The sequence below is a fragment of the Salvelinus alpinus genome, chromosome 11, assembly GCF_045679555.1.
Source record: "Salvelinus alpinus chromosome 11, SLU_Salpinus.1, whole genome shotgun sequence".
Classification (NCBI taxonomy): domain Eukaryota; kingdom Metazoa; phylum Chordata; class Actinopteri; order Salmoniformes; family Salmonidae; genus Salvelinus; species Salvelinus alpinus.
In genome coordinates, this window is record NC_092096.1 from 49,873,793 (window position 1) to 49,899,481 (window position 25,689).

The following is a 25,689-nucleotide window of genomic DNA, read 5'->3' on the forward strand; positions in this document are numbered from 1 at the left end:
GATTAAAACACACTGTTTTGCAATGAAGGTCTACAGTAGCCTCAACAGCTATTTTCAAAAACGTAGGAGGCTTATTGTTCTCACCCCTTTCCATAGACTTACACAGTAATTATGACTACTTCTGGCGGACTTCCACCAACCTATCAGCTCTTGCAGAATGAACTGACATGTTGTCCATCCAATCACAGGATCAGAGAATTAATCTAGTACTGAAAGCACAAGGTACAGCTAGCTAGCACTGCAGTGCACAAAGTGTGGTGAGTAGTTGACTCAAAGAGAGAGAAAGACAATAGTTGAACATTTTAAAACAAATCTTTTTTTTCTGAAATTAAGGAGAAGCAGCAGATATATTTTGTTGTATTTTATTTATTTTTGTATACCTTTCATGCTAACTAATGCAGCTAATTTAGCCTACTCGACAACCTGACTCAGAGAGGACTGCTATTTATGTTAGCTAGCTGGCCAAGGCTATCCGACACTGCAACTCAAATCGAGGTAAACTTTTGTTTTTATTAATTTATTGCCACTGAGGACTGCCGGTGTAACTGCTAAACTGCTTTCTGTACATTGTACTGCGTGATTGTACACATGGATTGGATTGTGGGTTTACTAAAGTGTTAGTTCTGGTAGCTATGTTGACTATGACGTTAGCTAATACGGTGACAACGATGTAGGCTCTGTATCGGTTATGGTATGAAGGTTTGGCTCTGAGAGTTTTTTTTCCGCATGGTCACAGACAGCTGTTGTGTTGTGTACTGAAGTCCACAAGCGGAGAGAAAAGATGAGAGGAGGAGAGCACATACAGTGCCTTCGGAAAGTATTCAGACCCCTTTACTTTTTCCACATTTGTTACGTTACAGCCTTATTATAAAATTTATTAAATAAATAAAAAATCCTCAGCAATCTACACACAATACCCCATAATGACAAATCAAAAACAGGTTTTTAGACATTTTTGCAAATGTATAAACCATTTCTAACAGAAATACCTTATTTACATAAGTATTCAGACCCTTTGCTATGAGACCCGAAATTGAGCTCAGGTACATCCTGTTTCCATTGATCATCCTTGAGATGATTCTACAACTTGACTGGAGTCCACCTGTGGTAAATTCAATTGATTTGACATGATTTGGAAAGGCACACACCTGTCTATATAAGGTCCCACAGTTTACAGTGCATGTCAGAGCAAAAACCAAGCCATGAGGTTGAAGGAATTGTCAGTAGAGCTCTGAGACAGGATTGTGTCGAGGCACAGACCTGGGTAAGGGTACCAAAAAATGTCTGCAGCATTGAAGGTCCCCAAGAACACAGTGGCATTCATCATTCTTAAATGGAAGAAATTTGGAACCACCAAAACTTTTCCTAGAGCTGGCCGCCCGGCCAAAATCAGCAATCAGGGAGGTGACCATGAACCCGATGATCACTCTGACAGAGCTCTAGAGTTCCTCTGTGGTGATGGGAGAACCCTCCAGAAGGACAACCATCTCTGCAGCACTCCACTAATCAGGCCTTTATGATAGAGTGGCCAGACAGAAGCCACTCCTCAGTAAAAGGCACATGACATTCCCCTTGGAGTTTGCCAAAAAGCACTTAAAGACTCTCAGACCATGAGAAACAAGATTCTCTGGTCTGATGAAACCAAGATTGAACTTGTTGGCCTGAATGCCAAGCGTCACGTCTGGAGGAAACCTGGCAATATCCCTACAGTGAAGCATGGTGGTGCCAGCATCATGCTGTGGGGATGTTTTTCAGCAGCAGGGACTGGGAGACTAGTCAGGATCGATTCAAAGATGACCGGCGCAAAGTAGAGAGATCCTTGATGAAAACCTGCTCCAGAACGCTCAGGACCTCAGACTGGGGCGAAGGTTCACCTTCAAACAGGACAATGACCCTGAGCACATAGCCAAAACAATGCAGGAGTGGCTTTGGGACAAGTCTCTGAATGTCCTTAAGTGGCCCAGCCAGAGCCCGGACTTGAACCCAATCGAACATCTCTGGAGAGACCCAACAAGACTCGAGGCTGTAATCGCTGCCAAAGGTTCAACTAAGTACTGAGTAAGGGTCTGAATATTAATTTAATGTGATATTTCAGTTTTTATTTGAAATAAAATTGCAAAAAAATATTTTTACCTGTTTTTGCTTCGTTATTATGGGTTATTGTGTGTAGATTAATGAGGGGAAAAAATAAATATTTAATCAATTTTAGAATAAGGCTGGCTGTAACCTAACAAAATGTGGAAAAAGTCAAGGGGTCTGAATATAGATGAGAAAAGGAACGAGCACAGTGATGATGGTGTATGTGTTTGCTATGAAAGTGAACTTTGTGTGAGGGTGATCAGGGGTGTATTCATCCTGCCGATTCTGTTGCAAAACGTTTCTTAAACAGAAGCAAACGGAACCAAACGGGGATGTACCTACCTGAATTTGTCCAATAAAAACTCTAGTTTTTGTACTAATGATTACACCCCAGATCAGCTAGATGCAGTCAAAAGTGTGCAAGGCGGTACACACTGGGCAAAAACTGGTTGAATCAACATGGTTTCCACCAAAACATCTATGTGATGACGCTGAATCAACGTGGGAAACTCATTAGATTTGCAAAAAGTCATCAACGCCAGGGCATTTCATATTTTTTTCACCTAACTTTTAACCTCCCGATTTTGTAGATATCCAACTGGTAGTTACAGTCTCGTCCCATCGCTGCAACTCCCATGCTTGCTTAACCCGGAAGCCAGCCGCACCAATGTGTCGGAGGAAGCTGGCGCCCGGCCGCCACAAGGAACCACTGGAGCGTGATGGGACAAGGACATCCCAGCCGGCCAAACTCTCCCCTAAGCCGGACGACGCTGGGACAATTGTGCGCTGCCTCACGGGTCCCCCAGTAGCGGACGGCTGCAACACAGCATCGAACCCAGATCTGTAGTGACGAGATGCAGTGCCTCAGAACGCTGTGCCACTCGGGAGGCAACGTTAGCTATTCTTTTTGCCTCAATCACACTAGACCTGAATGAAACGATGAAACCATCAGCCAAACCATTGAAGATTGTTATTCTGACGTTTTCTCAGTGCAATTTGAGTTATATTAGTCAATATGACAATGTAAAGTTATCGATCTGTCACTTTCCCAAGCTAATTCCCTACTTTTCACAGACACAGTAATAAACAGCTCTAACCTTACAGGTTTCACTGTCATGGTGCATAGTAGAGGTCTGCACAGGACCGATTTCTTCATCCTGCTCCTGTCACACCCGCTGGCTTTCTGTTTGACTCCTACCTGCTACAGCAAGAACTGGTCCCAAACCCAACTGCAGTCCCGCAATGTCATTGTAGGCGTGTGTGATGCAGCCCACTTGCCAGCCATGGTCCCAACAATTTTGCTAGATGTAGTTTGAAGAGAGCAAAGTTGGAGAGACTTGCACTTTCTCTAAATCTAAGTTTATAGATTATAGATTTTCAGACGGAGAATTATGGGTGATCAATATTTAGGCCAGTGGTTCTTAACCTGGGTTCGATCGAACCCCAGGGGTTCGGTGAGTCAGTCTCAGGGGTTCGGCGGAGATCAAGACACACATCCGACTCATATGATTCGTGATGACACGCCCCGCTTGGCCATCATTGGCTGCAGGTGATCACGCTACATCGCATGGCCTATCTGTGCTGCAGGGAATTTGGTGCGCTCAGTTGTCGACTTGTGACTGTCGTGATGGTACGTCTTGTGATTTCTTTCTTAATATTTTAATCCCTTCATACTTACTATGTCGAGCAAAAAAAGAAAGTGGTCGGACGAATATGTACAATATGGATTCACATGTATAACGGAACGTGATGGGAGTCAGCGTCCTAACTGCATGATTTGCAATGCCAAGTTGAGCAATTCTAGTCTAGCACCGGCAAAACTAAGAGAACACTTCCTTAAGCTGCATGGAGATGGAAAATACAAGAACACAACGCTCGCTGAATTCAAGGTGAAGAGAGCCAGATTCGATGAAAAGGCTACTCTGCCTGTTCTCGGCTTTGTACCCATTAACAAACCGATCCTCACAGCATCGTACGAAGTTGCTTACCTGATCGCAAAGCAGGGCAAACCACACACCATTGGTGAAACACTCATAAAACCAGCTGTGTTGAAGATGGCGAATATCATGCTGGGAAAAGAGGCTGAAGTTAAGTTATCCCAAATGACACCATCAGCGACAGAATAGAGGACATGAGCAAAGACATCTTGGCTCAAGTAGTTGCAGATCTGATTTCAAGCCCGGCAAAATTCAGCCTTCAACTCGACGAGACCACAGATGTTTCCAATCTAAGCCAGCTTGCTGTATTCGTGCGCTATGTGAAAGACGACGTGATAAAGGAAGATTTTTTATTTTGTAAGCCTCTTACAACAACAACTAAGGCAGCCGATGTGAAGAAACTTGTGGATGACTTCTTCAAATACAACAATCTTTCGTGGGATATGGTTTCTGCAGTTTGTTCGGACGGAGCTCCAGTCATGCTGGGAAGAAAGTCTTGTTTTGGTGCGCTAGTGAAAGCCGATGCACCACACATCATTGTTACGCATTGTATTCTGCACAGGCATGCGTTGGCAACAAAAACCTTGCCTCCAAAACTGGCAGAAGTATTAAAAATTGTAGTGGAATGAGTGAACTATGTGCGAACTAGTGCTCTGAGGCACTGCATCTTCAGTGAGCTGTGTAAAGAATGAATTTGAGGTACTTCTGTACCATTCTAATGTTCGGTGGTTATCCCGGGGACAGGTGCTGAATCGTGTTTTTACCGTGCGTGTGGAATTAGCCCTGTTTTTGCAAGAGCACCAACATTGTCATGCAGATTGCTTCAAAAATTCTGAGTTCATTCTCATTTTAGCGTACCTTCGCAGCTCTCAATCATCTCAATCAAAAGATGCAGGGCGGTGGAGTCAACATCATCGAAGCGGAGGAAAACCTGAAGGCTTTTCAAAAAAAGCTACCGTTATGGAAACGACGAACAGAGAACGATAACTTCGCAAACTTTCCCCTGCTGGACGACTGTGTAAGTAAGATCGAAGATGTATCTGGAATCGGAGACATTTCTGTACCCGCGGAACTGAAGCAAGCAATTGCCACGCACTTAGATGAGCTTGCAAAGTTTCTCGACGGATACTTCCCTACAAGAGAGTCATATCCAGCATGGGTGAGACAGCCGTTCACGTTTAGTGTTGAGACAACAGATGTCAATGATGAATACCTCGATGAAATCATTGAAATTCAGCAGAGCCAGGCTCAACAGCAACTCTTCAGAACAACAACGCTTTCAACGTTTTGGTGTCAACAAATGGTAACGTACCCTGTTATTGCTAAGAAAGCTCTGGAGATTTTCATACCGTTTGTTACAACATATCTTTGCGAGCAATCCTTTTTGAGGATGCTGGACATAAAAACAAAAAAAAGGAACAGACTTTGTTGCGAAAATTACATGAGAGTGGCACTTGCCAAGGTGAAGCCGCGCATTTCTGAACTGGTCTCTGAAAGGCAACAGCAGAAGTCACACTGATTTGCAGTAAATATTCATTATTATGTTTTTGTTTTTGTGTGAAAATCATGTTTTGATGATTTTGTTCTTTGAACACACAGTGTTGATGTTTATGCACGGTTCATTTTGTGCACCAGTAAAATATATACCTATGTTTTGAATTTGAAAAAATCATATTTTATTTTTCCAATTAAGAAGGGTTCGGTGAATGCGCATATGAAACTGGTGGGGTTCAGTACCTCCAACAAGGTTAACCTTTTGTCAATAGGGGGGCGCTGTTTTCACTTTGTAAAAAATCGTGCCCAAATTAAACTGCCTCGTACTCAATTCTTGCTCGTACAATATGCATATTATTATTACTATTGGATAGAAAACACTCTCTAGTTTCTAAAACCGTTTGAATTATATCTGTGAGTAAAACTGAACTCATTTTGCAGCAAACTTCCTAACAGGAAGTGAAAAATCTGAAATCGAGGCTCTGTTCCAGGGCCTTCCTATGGATATACATGCACTGCATACACCTTCCACTAGATGTCAACAGGCAGTGAGAGGTGGAATGGGGTGTCTAGCTTGATCTGAGGCCAAACAAGAGCTTTTGGAATGACGTGTCTGGAAATTTCATTGTCTTGGAAGGCACGAGAAGGAACCCCAGATTGCGTTCTGAAAAGCTTTCGGTATACACGTTAGATATCTCCGGCTCTGATTTTATTTGATATATGTGTTAAAAACATCATAAAGTAGTTTTTTTAAACCGAGTTATATCAGTTTATTGAACGTTTATTGCGAGTTTTGGAATTTTATTTTCTTTACATCATGTGAAGTTGGCCACTAGCTATTGCTAATTCGACAGGAGAAGAGGACATTTTAAAACCAAACAACGATTATTCTGGACAAAGGACTCCTTGTACAAGATTCTGATGGAAGCTCAGCAAAAGTAGGAACCATTTATGATGTTATTTCGTATTTCTGTGGAAAATGTTTAGTCATATTTTCCGCCCTTATTTTGGGCGCTGTCTCGCTATAACGTAAGCTGTATGTTGTACCAAAGTTATTTTTAAAAATCTAACACAGCGGCTGCATTAAGAACTAGTGTATCTTTCATTTGCTGTACAAATTTTTTTTTTTGTAAAGTTTATGATGAGTTATTTGATTAGATTAGGTGACTGTCCAAGATATCTGTAACGGCAGTCTACGTCGTCCTCCTCCTCAGACGAGGAGAGGCGAGAAGGATCAGAGGACCAATGTGCAGCGTGGTAATTAGACATAATGAATTTAATCAAACAAAACAAGACACTATACAAAAGGATAAAACAAACTAACCGTCACAGTCCTGTGTAGCACCAACACTGACACAGGAACAATCACCCACAAACAAACAGTGAGAACAGCCTACCTTAATATGGTTCTCAATCAGAGGAAACGTCAAACACCTGCCTCTAATTGAGAACCATATCAGGCAACACCTTAAACCCAACATAGAAACACAAAACATAGAATGCCCACCCCAACTCACGCCCTGACCAACTAAACACATACAAAAACAACAGAAAACAGGTCAGGAACGTGACAATATCTCCGGACAATTTTGTGCATTTTGACTACGTATTCACATTGTAAAACCACGATTTGTACTGCTAAATATGCACATTTTCGAACAAAACATATATGTATTGTGTAACATGATGTTATAGGACTGTCATCTGATGAAGTTTGTCAAGGTTAGTGAATAATTTTATATCTTTTGCTGTTTTTTTGCGATCGCTACCTTTGCGGTGAATGAATGCGGTTGTGTGGTTGGCTATTGTGGTAAGCTAATATAATGCTATATTGTGTTTTCGCTGTAAAACACTTAAAAAATCTGAAATATTGGCTGGATTCACAAGATGTTTATCTTTCATTTGCTGTACACCATGTATTTTTCAAAAATGTTTTATGATGAGTATTTAGGTATTTCACGTTGCTCTCTGTAATTATTGATATTTTTTTATGGTAGCTGCAATGTAAAACTATGATTTATACCTCAACTATGCACATTTTCGAACAAAACATAGATTTATTGTATAACATGTTATAAGACTGTCATCTGATGAAGTTGTTTCTTGGTTAGTGACTAATTATATCTCTATTTGGTCGGTTTTGTGATAGCTACCTATGCGTTAATTTTTTTTTGAAAATATGCGGTTGAGTCTTTTGCTATTGTGGTTAGCTAATAGAAATACATATTGTGTTTTCGCTGTAAAACATTAAAAAAATCGGAAATGATGGCAGGATTCACAAGATGTGTATCTTTCATTTGGTGTCTTGGACTTGTGATTTCATGATATTTATATGCTAGTATTTACTTGTGGCGCTATGCTAGGCTATGCTAGTCAGCTTTTTTACTGATGAGGATGCTCCCGGATCCGGGATGGTGACCAAGTAGAAGTTAAGAACCACTGATTTAGGCCCATTTCTAGGCAATGTAGGAAACTATAGCCTAATCATAGGCCGATTTAGGAAGTACATTTCCTGGGAAAGATTACTGCCCCGTGCTTCTCCGCCCATGGATAGGCTATAGCCTACTATTTAATTGAGACCACATGTGCACCTGATCTCGCAGGTACAGTGGTTCCTCCTTTAAAAGTTGCGAGCTTACATCACAGGACTTAGAGGTACCCAGTGTCACGGCTTCATTGCTCTAGACCACCACAACGGGGAGTTAGAGCACTCATTATGCATTTGGGTCCCAAGGTTTTTATATGACCAATCAAATCGAGTGGTTCCAATGACGAATTTGACGTGAGCCACCCGTCCATGGTGACTTTCCTCAGCAAAGATGGCTGACAAAACATTACGGGGGAAGCAAATATAAGTAATTATAACGTCATAACGAGTCAAACTAAAAATGTACAGTTGAGAGGAATATGTTAGTTAATGTAGAGACAAACGTTTGTGTATTTTTTTGTCATAAAGTTAATTTACGAAAATCGCGATTTAGCAAGTTAACTGACTAGCTGACATGAGTACAGTATGACATTGTAATTCATGTTGTTTAATGTTTTAGGGACTCCTGAAAAAAAACAGCAAATCAGGCTGTCGTCTGGGAAACAGTGGATGTAAAGAATCTAGCTAGCTAAAGCATTTACTGCAAATTGAATGTACAATTGTGTAAGCTTGCTGTGCAATGCAGCTGAAGTAACATAGCTAGCTAACTATTTAACTTAACGTTACTTGCGTATTGTGTAGTGGAGGATAAAAATAACTGTATGCCTATGGATGTGTAGCTAGCTACAATATGTAGCCGATCTGTGTATGTAGATGGATCTGGCAAAGGACGGCTTGCAGTAACTGCAGGATCAACAGAAGTCACAGTGAACTTTCTCATGGACACTAAACAAATTCACAGCTGATTCCACTCAATTACTGGGAAACCGTTGATAAAAATTAAGTTAATTTATAAGGGAGTATAAATGTGTTGGATTGCATTGGAACCCTCTTGTTCTGTAGTGTTGCAGAGTCATATACAGTCAGGTCCATACTTATTGGCACTCTTGATAAAAATAAAGAATACAAATACTGAGCTATATTCTATGCTAATTATACTAATACAATTGCTCAGAGAAAGAGATGTTTAACAAGTAATAAAAAAAATGCCTCAGGAAGATAGGGGTCAAAATGTTCAATACGCTAGCAACCTCCCCTTGCGAGGATAACAACACTGAGCCTTTTCTTCAAATGTTTTATGAGATTGGAGAACCCATTGGGATGGATCTTACACCATTCCTTATGGACTGCCCTCTTCAATTCAAACCACAGGTTTGCAATGGGTTTCAAGCCTGGAAACTGAGATGGCCATTGCAAAATGTTGATTATGTGGTCAATTAACAATTTTTTTGGTGGATTTTGATTAGTGCTTGGGGTTCATTGTCTCGCTGGAAACCTTGAATCCAAAACAAGACACATTCGTCCGTTCATTCATTCATTCATCCACGCATTCATTAATACGTTTGTCCATCCATTCCAGTGTAAACAAACAAGGTATAGCTTCAAAGCATGGTTAAAACGATCATGTGGTTGTCATGGATTGTCAGTCCTTGCATCTAGAGTGTTGGTTGGTTGGTTAAAGAGAATTAAGAAAGTATGAAGAATATTTATTGCCGCATGTGAAATGACAAGCTTTATAATTTACAACCCTTTGTTATCTTCTACAATGGCAGCTCCATTGGAGCTACATATCTCTTATTTCTTGCCTTGCCGTGCCTTCGCATCACTTCCGGTGCCCTCCTGTCCTCACACCAAGGTTATAATAAATCCTATTTAGAGCTCAAAGAGAGGTGACGGTTATATATTGAACCAACTTAACAGCTCGTTTGACACAGACCACCTCCCTTTAGTCACTTCTAAGTCCTTGTATATACAGCATAATATGCATCTCAGCTCTTGTTGAATGTCATTTTAACACAGCGGTTGCCCCTGAGCAATCATGGGTCTCAAGGGAACCCATGCTATGGATATACTATGGTGTTTTCTACTATTGATGGCTTTTATAGGTAAGATCCCATACTGAATGCATTTGAATGGAAAATGCTTTACCTTTTCTATGCTTCGTGGGATTTTAAATGACATTTAACCCAAAAAGTGCAAACATATTTTGAGCTTAAAAGTCCAATACAGACGTTTTTGGGTAACAGTTAAGTACATTACTGTGTTTTCCCCCCCAATTAGAATGGTGAAAAAGAAACAAAAATAGCTTCTTTGCAAAGAGCAATTTCTCAAGCAAGAATTTTGCTAGGACTGCCTGGGAGTTGGTCTGAGTGGGTAGGGGAAAATTTGCTATTTGGAACTCTCTTTCTTATTGGTCTATTAACTAACCAACTCATTTGTAATTGTATCTGAAAGATGAGACTCTCAACTTGGTATAAATACATTGACTAGAAGCTAAATATGTACAGTGCCTTTAGAAAATATTCACACCCCTTGACATGTTCCACATTTTGTTGTGTTACAGCCTGAATTTAAAATTTATTTAATTGAGATTTTTTGTCACTGGCCTACAGACAATAACCCATCATGTCAAAGTTTAATTATGATTTTTAAAATGTTTACAAATTAATAATTTAAAATTTAAATCTGAAATATCTTGAGTCAATAAGTACAGTATTCAACCCCTTTGGTATGGCAAGCCTAAATAAGTTCAAGAGTCAAAATTTGCTTAACAAGTCACATAATAAGTTGCATGGACTCACCCTGTGTGCAATAATAGTGTATAACATGATTTTTTAAAATTAATAACCCATCTCTGTACCCCACACATACAATTATCTGTAAGGTCCCTCAGTCGAGCAGTGAATTTAAAACACAGATTCAACCACAAAGACCAGGCAGGTTTTCCAATGCCATGCAAAGAAGGGCACCTATTGGTAGATGGGTACAAAAAAAGCAGACATTGAATATCCCTTTGAGCATGGTGAGGTTATTAATTACACTTTGGATGGTGTATCAATACAGCTGTCCTTCTTAACTGAGTTGCCGGAGAGGAAGGAAACAGTTTTAAAGATTTCACAATAAGGCCACAGGTGACTTTTTAAAACAGTTACAGAGTTTAATTGCTGTGATAGGAGAAAACAGAGGATGGATCAACAACATTGTAGTTACTCCACAACACTAACCTAATTGACAGAGTGAAAAGAAGGAAGCCTATACAGAATGAAAATATTCCAAAACATGCATCCTGTTTGCAACAAGGCACTAAAGAAATACTGCAAAAAATGTGGCAAAGCATAATAAATTCTTGTCCTGAATACAAAGTGTTATGTTTAGGGAAAATCCAATACAACACATTACTGAGTACCACTCTCCATATTTTCAAGCATAGTGGTGGACGCATCATTTTATGGGTATGCTTGTAATCGTTAAGGACTGGGACATTTTTTTCAGGATTAAAAAAAGAAAATGGAATGGAGCTAAGCACAGGCTAAATGCTACAGGAAACTCTTATTCAGTCTGCTTTCCACCAGACACTGACATTTACCTTTCAGCAGGACAATAACCTAAAACACAAGGCCAAATCTACACTGGAGTTGCTTCCAAGAAGATTGTGAATGATCCTGAGTGGCAGAGTTCCAGTTTTTACTTAAATCTACTTGAAAATATATGGAAAGACTTGAAAATGGTTATCTAGCAATGATCAACAACCAATTTGACAGTGCTTAAAGAATTTGTAAAAGAATAATGGGCAAATATTGTACAATCCAGGTGTGCAAAGCTCTTAGAGACTTACCCAGAAAGACCAAAGGTGATTCTAACATGTATTGACTCAGGGGTGTGAATACTTATGTAAATGAGATATTTCTGAATTTCATTTTCAAAAAATTTACTAAAATGTCAAAAAACCTGTTTTCACTTTGTCATTATGGGGTATTGTGTGTAGATAGGTGAGAAAAAATAATATTTAATCCATTTTGCATTCAGGCTGTAATGCAAAAAAATGTGGAATAAGTCAAGGGATATGAATACTTGTAGTTATTTTTTAGTTATAGCGGCTGCCATGCCCTCAAGGGGCCTAATCTGGGGTGGCTCCATATCTATATCTTTTCAGGGTACATACATCTACCTCTGTGCCAAATTCGGTGCTATAATCACAAAGTTTACTATTTGTGATGGTAAACACAGAAATCATGTTAAATTGATTTTTCTGTTGGTAATCATGGTAAAAAATCAAATAAAATTGGTAACTAGCTGCTTGACGAAGTTCCAAAATTTCAGAAGGATAAAAAAATCAGGTAAAACTGACCTCTATTGCCTCTGTTAGGGTTAACAGCTGGTAACTTAAGTTAGTGTTAGTCATCAGCAATACAATACACGTTCTATGGCTGTTATAGGTATACTTAATGAATAGGCTAATTAAGTTTCATGGAAAATGTATTAGATTCTCTAATGATTGGTGTGGTTTTAAACTGCATTTGGCTGCTGGTGAAGTTATAGTCAGCAATACAATATACTGTACTACCTTTGAGGATTTTATCAAGCAATTTTTTTACCTCCGGAGGCACTGATTGAACCTTCGAAAACACAAAAATGCATGCATTATATTAATTACGAATTTTAAAAGTATCAGTGAGTGAACTGGGAAATTATGGCAATGATAATATGACCTGAGAACTTGGGGAAACTTTCTATGTGTATAATCAAATTGTAGTCATACTACTGTATAGTCAAACTTGGAGCTTAATTCGAACTGGATCCAAGATCCGGCACCTCTCTGTTTTGGACTGTTTCATTCCGGAACCTATTTTCCCGGACCCGGTACCTCTCATGGCATGAACAATTATTTGCACTCTTTGCAATGTAAAAATTTGAATAAAACCAATAAAACTGAATTTAAGTTGCCGCTTCATTAATCTCCTACCCCTTCAAAACACGTAATGTGATAAAGTAGATTTTCAGCCCGCGCCTGATATGCTAAGAATATATTTGGGGTGAATCGGCCGGTTTATTGCTTTGCGCTACATTGTAACCTAAAGACCAATGCGCGGCTTCTGCTGTGGTGAGTGAGGGATGCACGTCTGTATCTCTACCAGAACTAGAATGAGATTCACTTGCTATCTCTCTCCCTCTCTCTGCTCTGATAGACATGAGCCTGCAACACTCATCTCTCCAGCGTTGCAGTTAATCATTTATTTCCTTATAGAATCATAGCCGTAGGAAGGGTGCTGGCCTGATAAATGTAAATACATTTACCAAAGTTATAGAATTACTGCTGTCTGTTCAGAAAGAAATGAAATAATTCAGAATAGCCTATTACACCATCAGTAGCTATTTTTATAGCCTAGTTATGGATGTGTGTAGCCCAATTATAAGACATAGCCTACCATCGAAAACTTGCCGGACAGCATGCAGACAAAACGGGCCTTTCGCAATATTTCAAATACAATCTTGGGAAAACACAGGTTGGAAAGCAAAGGGCTCCTGCGGAAAACAGAAGACTCTAATCTATCTAATGTAGGCTACCAAAATATTTGATCAACTTCCAAATAGGCCTATTGAGCGAACATTGTTTAACAAAGCAAAACAAGAGAGAGATAGCCTTTTGCCAAAAGCGCATTGGACGTCGGCAGCGAGTGAGATGCGAATCATTGGGTGAGCAGTGAAACTGGATAGCTTTTTAGGACTATAATTTCCTCTCCATATTGTACAATATGTGTGTCTCTACACACCTATGCCTAGGCTATTGATGGATTCAAGACAAGGTCGTTTTAATTGATCTCAAATTATCAGTGTCAAAGTAGCCTGTCATTTAGATAATTTGTGTGTCTCCAGTCATGTCAAATTACGTAGAATTGCATGAAATTTTAAAATGTTTTCCCATCCGGGCAACTTCTGTAAGTGCCTCAACTCTACTGCATTACCGCCACTGACCTCGTTCCTTTCAGTCACCCACGTGGGTATAACCAATAAGGAGATGGCACGTGGGTACCTGCTTCTACAAACCAATGAGGAGATGGGAGAGGCATGACTTGCAGCGCGATCAGAGTCAGAAATAGAACTGATTTCTATTTTAGGCCTTGGTAACGCAGACACTCGTTGGCAGCACGAGCAGTGTGGGTACAATAAATTAATAACATAGATTTCTAAATATATTTTGCAATGTGGTCAGCCTATTACTATTAGTTGGTTGTGTTGTACTTACCAGTAGCCAGTGTTCGCGGGGTCCGACATGCCAATCAACCTGCTATCTGCCAATCACGGGAATGCCTAGAATGTTCTGATGCCGGGCATCCTGGTGGTTGGCGGAGTGGCATGGAGGGGGGATGGAGCATTGGAAGTTAAGACCAGGTTTAGCCATTGTTCTCGCTCTTACGTCTGACCTTCACAAATGCATGCAAATGCATCCCACTTCTGACACCAATGTAATGAAACAGCAGGTAGCAGGTCGAGGTAGCCCGAAGTCCAGTGCGCTATCGACTGTGCCGCAAAAGCATGCTCGTGCGGCAGAGTCGACATCCGCGCTTATAAACCCAGGCTCGTTACACTATGAATGTTAATTTAATACTTACTTTAAAAGCTACGTTGAACCTATTTTTGAATGTGGAATCTCTTTTTGGAACATCTCCCCCCTCTATTAGAAAGGGCAGTGTCGTGGTGGAGCATAAGGTTTTACTGCGTGTAGAGAATGGGAAGAACCTAACTAATGACATCACTGAGTCAGAAGAACAGATCAAGGACATTCTCGATGAGGCCAAAAACTGCACAACAGGTCAGTAACAGACACTTACGTGATCAGAAACCAGTTATTGAAAAAGCCTATAAGCCTGTTTCCAGACTATCAATACATCACGAGTCAAATAATTTGTTTTTGATAAAACACTGTTCTGTTGCATCCACAGGTCAAGAAGGCTGCCTTGGAGTGACCATCATTGGAGATATCATAGTCAAAAATGCTACGTTTGATAAAGAATGTACGTATACTATAGTCTATATTTGGGGTCATTTACTTAAAACTGGAAAAACATTGGATATAGAGAATTTAAATATCCTCACTGAAAATGAATGACCGTTTTCGATTATTGAATTGTAATTCCAATTAATATCCTGCATTGACTTAACTTTTAACTGAATTGTTAACTTCACTTACCGCTGTCTTCGTGTAGCTTTATGCAACCAGGCCGGACTTGACAAGAACTTGAAGGTATACTACCATGCAGCTGAAATAGATGGGCGACTCGTCTGTGTCTCTCCCTGTGCCTCTGGCCACAACAGAACAAAACACCGTAACACCGGCACCTTTAGTATGTCACGGGCCGGACCAGTCTGCAGTTAAGACTATTACATCTTAAGACTTCTTATAAAATAACATGACATAGCATAACATAACACATGTAACAGAGTTAAGATCATACTGGTAAGCTCACTCCAAAGTGTGAAGGATGGTTTTGTTCTCTTTTAACATAAATATATGCCTTATAGAAAAAGGACATGTTAATCACAAAACATAGCGTGACTGCAGAAAAGCTGTTGTTAATCTAGGGTGTCGACTGTGTAAACCACAAGGTTGAGACAAGATGGAAAAATGCTGAATAACAAGAAAACAGGAACTGAGGAATGTGTAGGAAAAATGCTGAATAACAAGAAAACAGGAACTGAGGAATGTGTAGGAAAAATGCTGAATAACAAGAAAACAGGAACTGAGGAATGTGTAGAAAACCAACAAATCAGCTCAATCTTCACAAACACCATTCCGGACATTTGAATCCTGAGTGCTGTGTCTGGGCACCACCGATAGGCTAGCAAGTTTAAACCACGCTAAGCCTCTACTGTGACAGGCCAACTCTAAAGTTGAAACTACCTCTGTCACAGTATAAAAGAAGATGTCTGTACTATTTCAGTCAGTTCTCTGCTTTACCCTGCGTGGTGATACAGTGAACCCGTATATACGAAAATTGCATTTACCATTTATCACTTGTGTTAAATAAATATAATTAAAGTATATTCGGTGACTCTGAATCACATTTGATCCTGATACCAGATTTGATTGACGCAACCTTTTACAAAAGCTTGAAATGTCTTCACTTGGTCGCCGAATTGCTAGCTTTTCGGTGACGCAACTGGCTAATAGCATAACATAACATAATAACATGCAGTATGTACCATATAGCCAACATATAGCTAGCTCGATGACTCCACCTAACCAGAAACCCCTCTGTGTCGGATCCACTATCCACACAGTTGTAACAAGGACTACTGGTACCTAGACTCTGACTGTTACGGCCCCATCCTGAAGCGAGACATCTTTGCTGCGTTACTGACCCTGGTCTACGTGCCCTAGCATAGACGACAATCCCGCAGGTGAGACACGACTCAATTCAACACAGCAGCTAAAAATACAGGGACAAAACAGAGAATGAAGTGTATGTTTACCTTTTTGAGTGCAATGTACAGTAGTAGACTCCCAACCATCTAGTCATAGAGAGGTTGTGATCATATAAAACTCCGGCATAGACGACAAGCACGCAGGTGAGAAATACTAAAGTTCAACACAGCACTCAAAGCTCCTAGCTACATACCTGCAGCTAAATGAGTTTGTCCAGGTACTATGAATATTTTCTATAACCTGTCCATCCTACAAATATTCATGACTATCAGTAAAATACTCATGAACTAAGTTCCCACTCTCCCCTTTCCTTCATATCAGGGCTAAAGACATCCATACTGAACCAGTGAACCAGTGGCTGGAGGACGACTTTGAGTGGCCCGACAGGCCAACTACGAGTGGCGACTGGTTGGTTCATGTAGTACCACAGTCCTAACAGATAAACTGTCGAAAGCTTGCTCTGCTATCATAGGCTGTTGCTATAAATGTGTTTTAATCCCCTGGAGTCAAATTATTTGACGAAACATTGAATTTGACTCAATGCTATTAGCCCCTAGAAATGTATTGAATAACAGATTCATACATGGAAAAACAGATAGTCAACTATTAAAAAAAAAAAAATTGAGACATAATATATATATCTGAGAAACATAAGATCAGGATGTTTTTTTAATGTAATACCTTTGTTTTGCCACTAAACTATTTCCATATACACAGTGTACAAAACATTAGGAACAGCTGATTTTTCCATGACATAGACTGACCAGGTGAAAGCTATGATTCCCTAATTGATATCACTTGTTAAATCCACTTAAAAAAAGATATCTCTAGCTTAGACAGATTTTTATGTGTATTTTTTTATTTAAATAATGCTAATTATATCCTGTGGGGGCACGTACATCGACTCTAGTTAAAAGGATAATATGCCATTGTTATACAAAGTCTTTGACTTTAAAAGTGTGGCATAACACCTCCCCCTTCCCCCAAAAAGTTTTTTAAATTATCTTTATCAGTAGAGTACCTTGGCCTGGTTTAAAACATGATTAGCTTGGGGGACCATTTGTAAATATATTTTTTGTCCCCTATCATACAGAGAATGACCCTAACCCACCTTATGGTGGCTGAGTGGGCTTGCAGTACGAGGCAGACTCCTCCACGTCTCCCTACCATGGAACACAGGCACAGGTGGGGATTCTATTCAAGCTATACTAGATGCCATCTCCTGCCATTGTGCCCCTTGAGCAAGTCACTTAAACACTTTCTCAAGGGGTTAAAAAACAATAAAAACATGATAAATAAAATTGGACAGTAAAGCTTTGTTCTTACTCTTTCTTCTCCTATAAAAGGTGTCCAGGGAGAGGTTTGAGACCATCTACCACGACTACAGTTCCTGGGGTGCTGATAGGGACACCATACAAGACATAGACACCTGAACCGACCTCTTCGGGGCAACGTTTTGCATTGAGTGACCCTGGCAGCCAATCAAAGGTGGGTAGAAGGACAGAATGCCGCATTTAAAATGTATTATGTACTGTATTTCTTTGTCGTCAAAATTTGCTCAAATTTGTCTATCGCTTTTGGAATTTCTGATGCTCCCAGAATGTCTAGCTTTCATTTCGATGACTGTTAGCAACCTGGACAAAGTGAAGAGACTATAAATGTAGGTCCAATATAATTTCTACAAACTTTTGATTTGGTTTTAGTAATTTCAATGTCGATTGACATCGTTTTTATGCGACAAAAAAATTAGACAATTTTCAGATTGTATAGGCTCACGGGCCTTGAGTTTGACAAGTGGTCTACATTGTCATTCAACCTGTTAAAAAAAGCTGTAAAATATGTATGTTATACCGTGGTTGCACTTTTTAAACTGGTGTGTACTTTCATGGTAAATTACTACATAAGGATACTATGGAGGAGCTAATGTTGACTTTAAAAACCTATTCCATACTTAAATACCCTTTTTTAATATTCCCTGACAGTTTATGATCAGCAGACCAGAGATAAAGTCACTCTGAGATGTAGTGGATCATCCTTTAAATCAGTGTTTCATCGACAACCGGGAAAAAACAGACTGAAACAAGATCTGTATTGGACAGTCTCCTCTTTGGGAGCGAAGACTGAATGAAGGTTATAGGGGACAATGCAAAAACAGCAAAAACTGTTTGACCAATGATATGATGCAACTTATGCCAGTTTGACAATTAGCATTACTCATTTTTAACGTTGGTACTAAAGCTAATGAATAATGTTGTAATATCACACATATATATATATATATACACTGCTCAAAAAAATAAAGGGAACACTAAAATAACACATCCTAGATCTGAATGAATGAAATATTCTTATTAAATACTTTTTTCTTTACATAGTTGAATGTGTTGACAACAAAATCACACAAAAATTATCAATGGATAATTTTGAGTGTGACTCTGAATTTGGAGTCACACTCAAAATTAAAGTGGAAAGCCACATTACAGGCTGATCCAACTTTGATGTAATGTCCTTAAAACAAGTCAAAATGAGGCTCAGTAGTGTGTGTGGCCTCCACGTGCCTGTATGACCTCCCTACAACGCCTGGGCATGCTCCTGATGAGGTGGCGGATGGTCTCCTGAGGGATCTCCTCCCAGACCTGGACTAAAGCATCCGCCAACTCCTGGACAGTCTGTGGTGCAACGTGGCGTTGGTGGATGGAGCGAGACATGATGTCCCAGATGTGCTCAATTGGATTCAGGTCTGGGGAACGGGCGGGCCAGTCCATAGCATTAATGCCTTCCTCTTGCAGGAACTGCTGACACACTCCAGCCACATGAGGTCTAGCATTGTCTTGCATTAGGAGGAACCCAGGGCCAACCGCACCAGCATATGGTCTCACAAGGGGTCTGAGGATCTCATCTCGGTACCTAATGGCAGTCAGGCTACCTCTGGCGAGCACATGGAGGGCTGTGCGGCCCCCCAAAGAAATGCCACCCCACACCATGACTGACCCACCGCCAAACCGGTCATGCTGGAGGATGTTGCAGGCAGCAGAACGTTCTCCACGGCGTCTCCAGACTCTGTCACGTCTGTCACATGTGCTCAGTGTGAACCTGCTTTCATCTGTGAAGAGCACAGGGCACCAGTGGCGAATTTGCCAATCTTGGTGTTCTCTGGCAAATGCCAAACGTCCTGCACGGTGTTGGGCTGTAAGCACAACCCCCACCTGTGGACGTCGGGCCCTCATGGAGTCTGTTTCTGACCGTTTGAGCAGACACATGCACATTTGTGGCCTGCTGGAGGTCATTTTGCAGGGCTCTGGCAGTGCTCCTCCTGCTCCTCCTTGCACAAAGGCGGAGGTAGCGGTCCTGCTGCTGGGTTGTTGCCCTCCTCCACGTCTCCTGATGTACTGGCCTGTCTCCTGGTAGCGCCTCCAAGCTCTGGACACTACGCTGACAGACACAGCAAACCTTCTTGCCACAGCTCGCATTGATGTGCCATCCTGAATGAGCTGCACTACCTGAGCCACTTGTGTGGGTTGTAGACTCCGTCTCATGCTACCACTAGAGTGAAAGCACCGCCAGCATTCAAAAGTGACCAAAACATCAGCCAGGAAGCATAGGAACTGAGAAGTGGTCTATGGTCACCACCTGCAGAACCACTCCTTTATTGGGGGTGTCTTGCTAATTGCCTATAATTTCCACCTGTTGTCTATTCCATTTGCACAACAGCATGTGAAATTTATTGTCAATCAGTGTTGCTTCCTAAGTGGACAGTTTGATTTCACAGAAGTGTGATTGACTTGGAGTTACATTGTGTTGTTTAAGTGTTCCCTTTATTTTTTTGAGCAGTATATATATATATATATATATATATATATATATAACGTGTCTGTATACAGAGAACAGATATTGAACACTCAAAACATCTGAAATGTGTAATAAAAGCAAAGATTTATTTCCTGACTCATTTTTGTAAACTGCATAATATCAAAGCAACCAAAAAAATGACAAACCACAATCAAATGAACCATGAATGAAGGTTAAAGTGAGACATTTCTGATTAAATAACTTAAGTACTGCTGTACTAATCCAAGGCTTTAGAACATTCTATGAAATCCTCAAGTTGTCAGCTATTTCGTTTTTTCGTCTCAAAATATAAACAAAATGGAGGCTACTCTAACACCACCTCTTCCACCGACTGGATCTGTTGCCGTGCCAACAGTTTCAAAGGCACCATGAAGGGGTTAAGGGGACAGAGTCCCGCCTTCTCCCAGTCAGGTTTTCTTTGCGTAGCCGTCCCTGACTTGGCTGACGCGTCATTGGTCGAGGGCGTTTGTCCCTGGGCTTGTCCATTGTCCTGTGAAGGCGCGAAAGTCTCAGTTCCCGCTCTTTCCTCTGTACTCTCCTGCAACGGCACAGCCCCATCCTTAGCAACAGAATTGGAACACCCGGCGACCAGGTTGACAGGCACCACCGTTGCAGCCACACCCTGATTGGTTGAGGTGCATTCCATCCCATCACTTCCCCGACCATCTGGGATTCCACTAATAGCCCCACCTCTTCCTACTTCTACCTGACTCTCCTGTTGTATTTGAAGTGGGGCCCCCACCTTGTCACCAGCATCTAGATTTGGGGGCGTTGTCACAGCAACAAGTATTGCTCCTCCATCTTGTTTTCTTTGATCTCCCGCTTTCGTTCCTTCTCCTCCCGCCGCCGAGGACCAGGGCCTCCCAGTACCGGTGCCCTCCCGGGACACATTGGGAACCGGGGCTGAGAACCGTTCATGGACCTAGGAGTGAGAAGAAAACAGAGTAATGTTGTCAAATATATCTCAAAAGGGGAGATGGTAGAAAGAATATATTAAAAAGAGAAAACGTAAGATGGTGGAGAGGTCTGACTAGCAAAAGGGCAAACTCCCTCACACAGAAATGAGTGAGGTGGAGATCTATGACCCATCCGTAATTCTAGGCCTGGGCCCGTACTCACAAAGGGTCTCAAAGTTGGAGTGCTGATCTAGGATCAGGTCCCAACTCTTATTCCTTGCTAAATTAAAAAGCAAAACTGATCCTAGATCTGCACTAATACTTTGGGGATAAAGTTCCAGGTCTTATTCATTATGAATTAAAAAGCTAAACTGATCCTAGATCAGCTGGGCAATCTGATCTTAGATCTGTAGTTGAGTGTACAGTACCTGGAGCAGGTGGTGCTGCAGTCTGGCACAGTCCAGGAGGGGGAGCTCTTCAGGCAGAGACATCAGCAGGTCCAGTATTATAGCACTTTCTGGGGAAAAATAAGTCAAAGAAGAACAGGAACAAGAAGAAGATTATGATGAGGAAATGGGACAGACTGGCCAATCTTTTTGCAACATATGAATGTGACAGAGCATGTTGACCACATTGGAAATAGCCTAGTGCTCTAATGTGTTATCCCCTTGACTCAAATGCATCTTTACAAGCAGTTGGTTGTATAACAAGCAGGTTGGGGTCAATTCCATTTCAATCCCGGTAAATTCCAGAACTACACAGAAATTCCAATTATCTTCAACGCTTTTCAAATGGGAATATGAACAATTGGAATTTGGTTAACTTTCTGAATTGACTGGAATTTAAAATGGAATTGACTACAACCCTGGTAAGACATGTAGAATAAAGAAACCAGATTATCGACTGTCATAAGGTAAAAAGTGTATAACTGACACAGCCCCCACCCCAACAATAGCTATCATCTCACCCATAGGAGTCAGTCTGAAACATTCACTCTGCACGTGGACCATACTTAAGAACCGATAGATCTTCTCAAAGTCCACAATGCTCCCCAGGCCTGTGTATCTAGGAGTGTTCTCATCCGCATGTTTACTTTTCCTTGGCCCAGCCCCGGGATGCTGAGGCTGCGGCCTAATAGAGGAGGCTGCAGCAGAGGGCTGTTGTTGTTTTGACACATCGGCAGGGGCAGGAGAGGACATCACTGGCAGCTGAGTGGAAAGGACGTTGGACATGGTCTGCCCGTGCGCACCACCTTGTGGCACCGACTGGGACTGCAGTGATGTAGTAGGACCAGACGATGAGGCAGAAAGGGACTGTACAGGCATTGGTACTGTAAGCAGAGTGGAAATGGCAGACCCTTCTTGATTCTGACTGAGGATGCTGGAGTTAGAGCAACCAGCCTGGGGTAGGGCTCCAACCGTAGAGGCTGGTGTAGTGGTCCTGCCTCTCTGTTTGGAAGCGCCAGAACCGGGGTTCATTGTGGACGGCTGGGTGGTGGGAACACCAGAGACTGGTACAGAGACTGCAGGTGGTGGTTGGGGTGTAGAAGCAATGTTAAACACTATAGGGCTGTTAGATACCCCTGAGGGGGCTGGGTTTTTGGGGGAGATAGGGGTGGGTATGGGTCTAGGTGGGATGGTCTTGAAGTTGGAGCGTTGTTGCTTAGGGAGGTAGTCTTCTCGAGGCGGGTCCGAGTTGGTCAGGCTGCCGGGCTCTGTGGCTGAGATGACTAGCATCTGGAGAGAGGATTGAGGGAGAAGGGAAGAGAGCGATAGAGGGGAGATGGGATAGGGAGAGAGAGGGAGAGTTTGTAACTTTCAATCTTGAATACATCTACATTTTATTGGTCATATACACATTTTTAGCAGATGTTATTGTGGGTGTAGCGAAATGCTTGTGTTCCTAGCTCCAACAGTGCAGTAGTATTTAACAATTCACAAAAATACACACACATCTAAAAGTAAAATAATGGAATTAAGAAATATATAAATATTAGGACGAGCAATGTCAGAGTGGCATTGACAGTAGAATCGAATACAGTATATACATATGAAATGAGTAAAGCACTATGTAAACATTTAAAGTGGCCAGTGATTCCATGTCTATGTATATAGGGCAGCAGCCTCCAAGGTGCAGGGTTGAGTAACCAGGTGGTAGCCGGCTAGTGATGTTGTAGTCCATATGTTTGCACTGTTTTCTAACATAATTGCCACTTTTGAGATACTTTCCCCTTCCCTTGAAAGTCATGGTATTGTGTAATTTTATATATATATATATATATATATAAATAAATAACTGAACAGACCTGAGCGAAGGCTGAGGTAATGGGTTCCTCCAGAGCTCCAGTCATATCATGGGCCAGCTCAGCCCACAGCTGGATGGGCTTTAGGGCTGCCTTCAGCTCAGACCTCTGCCTCTTCACCTGGCCCACCACCGCTCTCAGCACACGCATCATCAGAGACTCCAACTGGGACTGGATCTGGGAGGGAGAGTGGATGGAAGAGAAACACTAATTGGTGTGTTATGTATGAACATACGGTACAGAACTGGACACACACACAGTCTTGCGCAGCTAACCGGGGGCATACAATTCAGTCCCATTCAAACAGCCTATTTTCCCTAACCCAAAAACCTAACCTAAACCCCCCCTAGAAATAGCATTTGACCATATGGGAACCAACAAAATGTCCCCAGTTGGTCAAATGTTTGTTTGTTTACTATTCTTGTGGGGACTTCTGGTCGACAGACACAGAGAAAAATACATCTCTCACATGCACAATGAATGAGCGTGACCTCAATTTGAAATGCACTTTCTAGCTAACTTACTTCTTCTCTGGACTGCTTGGGAAGTTTCTCGTGCAGGGCCTCTATGTCTATTGCCCCGTGGATCCCGCCAGTCATCTTGTTCTGCTTGTTGAGGCACCGCAGCAGGACCTGTTGCTCCGTCCGACTCCATCCCGCGCACGCGAACGTTGATTTTCGCTTCGAGACAGTCTTTTCGGTCTTCTTGTTCACATAGCGCGTCGGTTGTATTCGAGAACGAGAGGGCGGCTTCATTGTGTTAGCTAGGTAGCAACGTTTAGTTGGATGGAAGACAAACAATTAGACAGGAGCTATCGTAGCTAGCTCTGGTCCACGCGCATGCGTCGGATTTTCAAATAGCGTTTCGCGCTGACGTATTCGCGTGGACCAGAGCTAGTCGGGAGGTATACAAAGTGCTCAAGTCGTTTTCCTATTTTGGAGTAATGGCACACTGTACAGACAGAGACAAGTTATCCAGCAACACATTTGCTTTGATGAAAGGATATAGTAAAATGGAACGCGACCAAGAGTGCAGAGGCAACTCGTTTTCGTCGCGCGAAAGACCAGAGTTAGCTTGCTAACTACAAAGCTATCCTTGTCCCAGTCCCTAAATTATAGTTTGTTATCGACGTGATAAAGTGCAAGTAGATACCTGTAAATGTTGAGTTTTATCCGGAAAGAGTGAATCCTGTTCTGTTTCTATACCTAACCTTGACAACACGTTTTCTGCTCAAGAATCAATACACTACGGACTGCCGCAGGTCCACTCGAGAAACGCGTTCTGGAAATACAAACTACATTTTGTAATGATGTGAGTGACTTTTGCACATTAAAGGAAATATATCATAGATTATAGTCGTATATGAAAAATAATTATTTATGAAAATTTCAACAAAGAAAAAAATATTGGCAGCGGTGGGATTCGAACCCACGCCCCCGAAGAGACTGGAGCCTTAATCCAACGCCTTAGATCGCTCGGCCACGCTACCATTGCACACAGCATGAAGTGTATAAATGTATGTTTCATTTCGTTAAACCTCCACTCTTCTGGGAACGCTTTCCACTAGATGTTGAAACATTACTGCAGGAACTTGTTTCCATTCAGCCACAAGAGCCTTAGTGAGGTCGGGCACTGATGTTGGACGATTAGGCCTGGTAGCCAGTCGACGTTCCAATTCATCCCAAAGGTGTTCGATGGGGTTGAGGTCAGGGTTCTATGCAGGCCAGTCAAGTTCTTCCACACCAATCTGCACAAACCATTTCTGTATTTTTCTCACTTTGTGCACCAGGCAGTAGCTGTGTGTGGGTAAAATCACTGGGGAAGCCCCCCCCATATTACTTGCTATGTGTTATAATAGTTCAATAATTAATTAATATGCCTTGCGAATGTGATATATAGGCATAAAGGCCGAGACAATAAGAAGACACAGTGGCAGAATAAATTCACCACACCTTTATTTGATCACAAAAAGTCCACAAAGCATATTGCATGTGGGTGATTTTGCAAATACGGGGCTTTATGTGTCTCAGGGTTAGATCTTTAATATAATATTTTCATTTAGATTTGTTTATTTCACATTAAGTAGAGACTAAAATAACCTTACATTTTTCAGCTTTCAAAATGTTTTTTATTTTATTTTCTAAAGTATTTCATGTCTGGATTTCACTGTTTTGCACTATTTTTGTCCTGTCTCACACCCAGAACATTTTACATTCTGTATGTACTACACTTATAAAAGTCTTCGTAATTACAACATTTTTAATGCACTTGTTTGTAGT

The 25,689-nt window shown here is 41.4% G+C and overlaps 1 protein-coding gene, 1 long non-coding RNA gene and 1 other non-coding gene across 4 annotated transcripts; 1 reads left to right on the plus strand and 2 right to left on the minus strand.

Moving 5' to 3' along the window:
* Positions 1 to 231: 231 nt before the first annotated feature.
* Positions 232 to 20,765, plus strand: LOC139534305 (uncharacterized). Of its 2 annotated transcripts, XR_011666934.1 has the most exons (6): positions 232 to 495; positions 14,619 to 14,749; positions 14,880 to 14,951; positions 15,144 to 17,548; positions 17,710 to 17,851; positions 18,346 to 20,765. It is a non-coding gene; the product is annotated as an uncharacterized lncRNA (long non-coding RNA). The 2 variants fall into 2 exon arrangements; XR_011666933.1 differs by having other exon boundaries at positions 17,710 to 20,765.
* On the minus strand, positions 20,278 to 24,707 carry snapc2 (small nuclear RNA activating complex, polypeptide 2). The gene is made up of 6 exons (XM_071333351.1): positions 24,563 to 24,707; positions 23,935 to 24,173; positions 23,414 to 23,587; positions 22,076 to 22,844; positions 21,537 to 21,625; positions 20,278 to 21,134 (listed from the first exon to the last, which is right to left on the minus strand). The coding sequence occupies exons 2-6, from the start codon at positions 24,163 to 24,165 to the stop codon at positions 20,517 to 20,519; spliced, it is 1,881 nt and encodes a 626-aa protein (XP_071189452.1). The 5' UTR covers positions 24,166 to 24,173; positions 24,563 to 24,707; the 3' UTR covers positions 20,278 to 20,516.
* Positions 24,708 to 24,817: 110 nt separating this feature from the next.
* trnal-aag (transfer RNA leucine (anticodon AAG)) lies at positions 24,818 to 24,899 on the minus strand. The gene has a single exon. It is a non-coding gene; the product is annotated as a tRNA-Leu (tRNA).
* Between the last annotated feature and the right edge of the window lie 790 nt (positions 24,900 to 25,689).

Coding starts and splice junctions, on each gene's coding strand:
- snapc2 (XM_071333351.1), bottom strand. CDS start 24,165: ATGAAGCCGCCCTCTCGTTCTCGAATACAACCGACGCGCTATGTGAAC. Junction 23,588..23,934: donor CCAAGCAGTCCAGAGAAGAA/GTAAGTTAGCTA, acceptor TCTCCCTCCCAG/ATCCAGTCCCAGTTGGAGTC. Junction 21,135..21,536: donor TGCAGCACCACCTGCTCCAG/GTACTGTACACT, acceptor TCTCACTCCTAG/GTCCATGAACGGTTCTCAGC.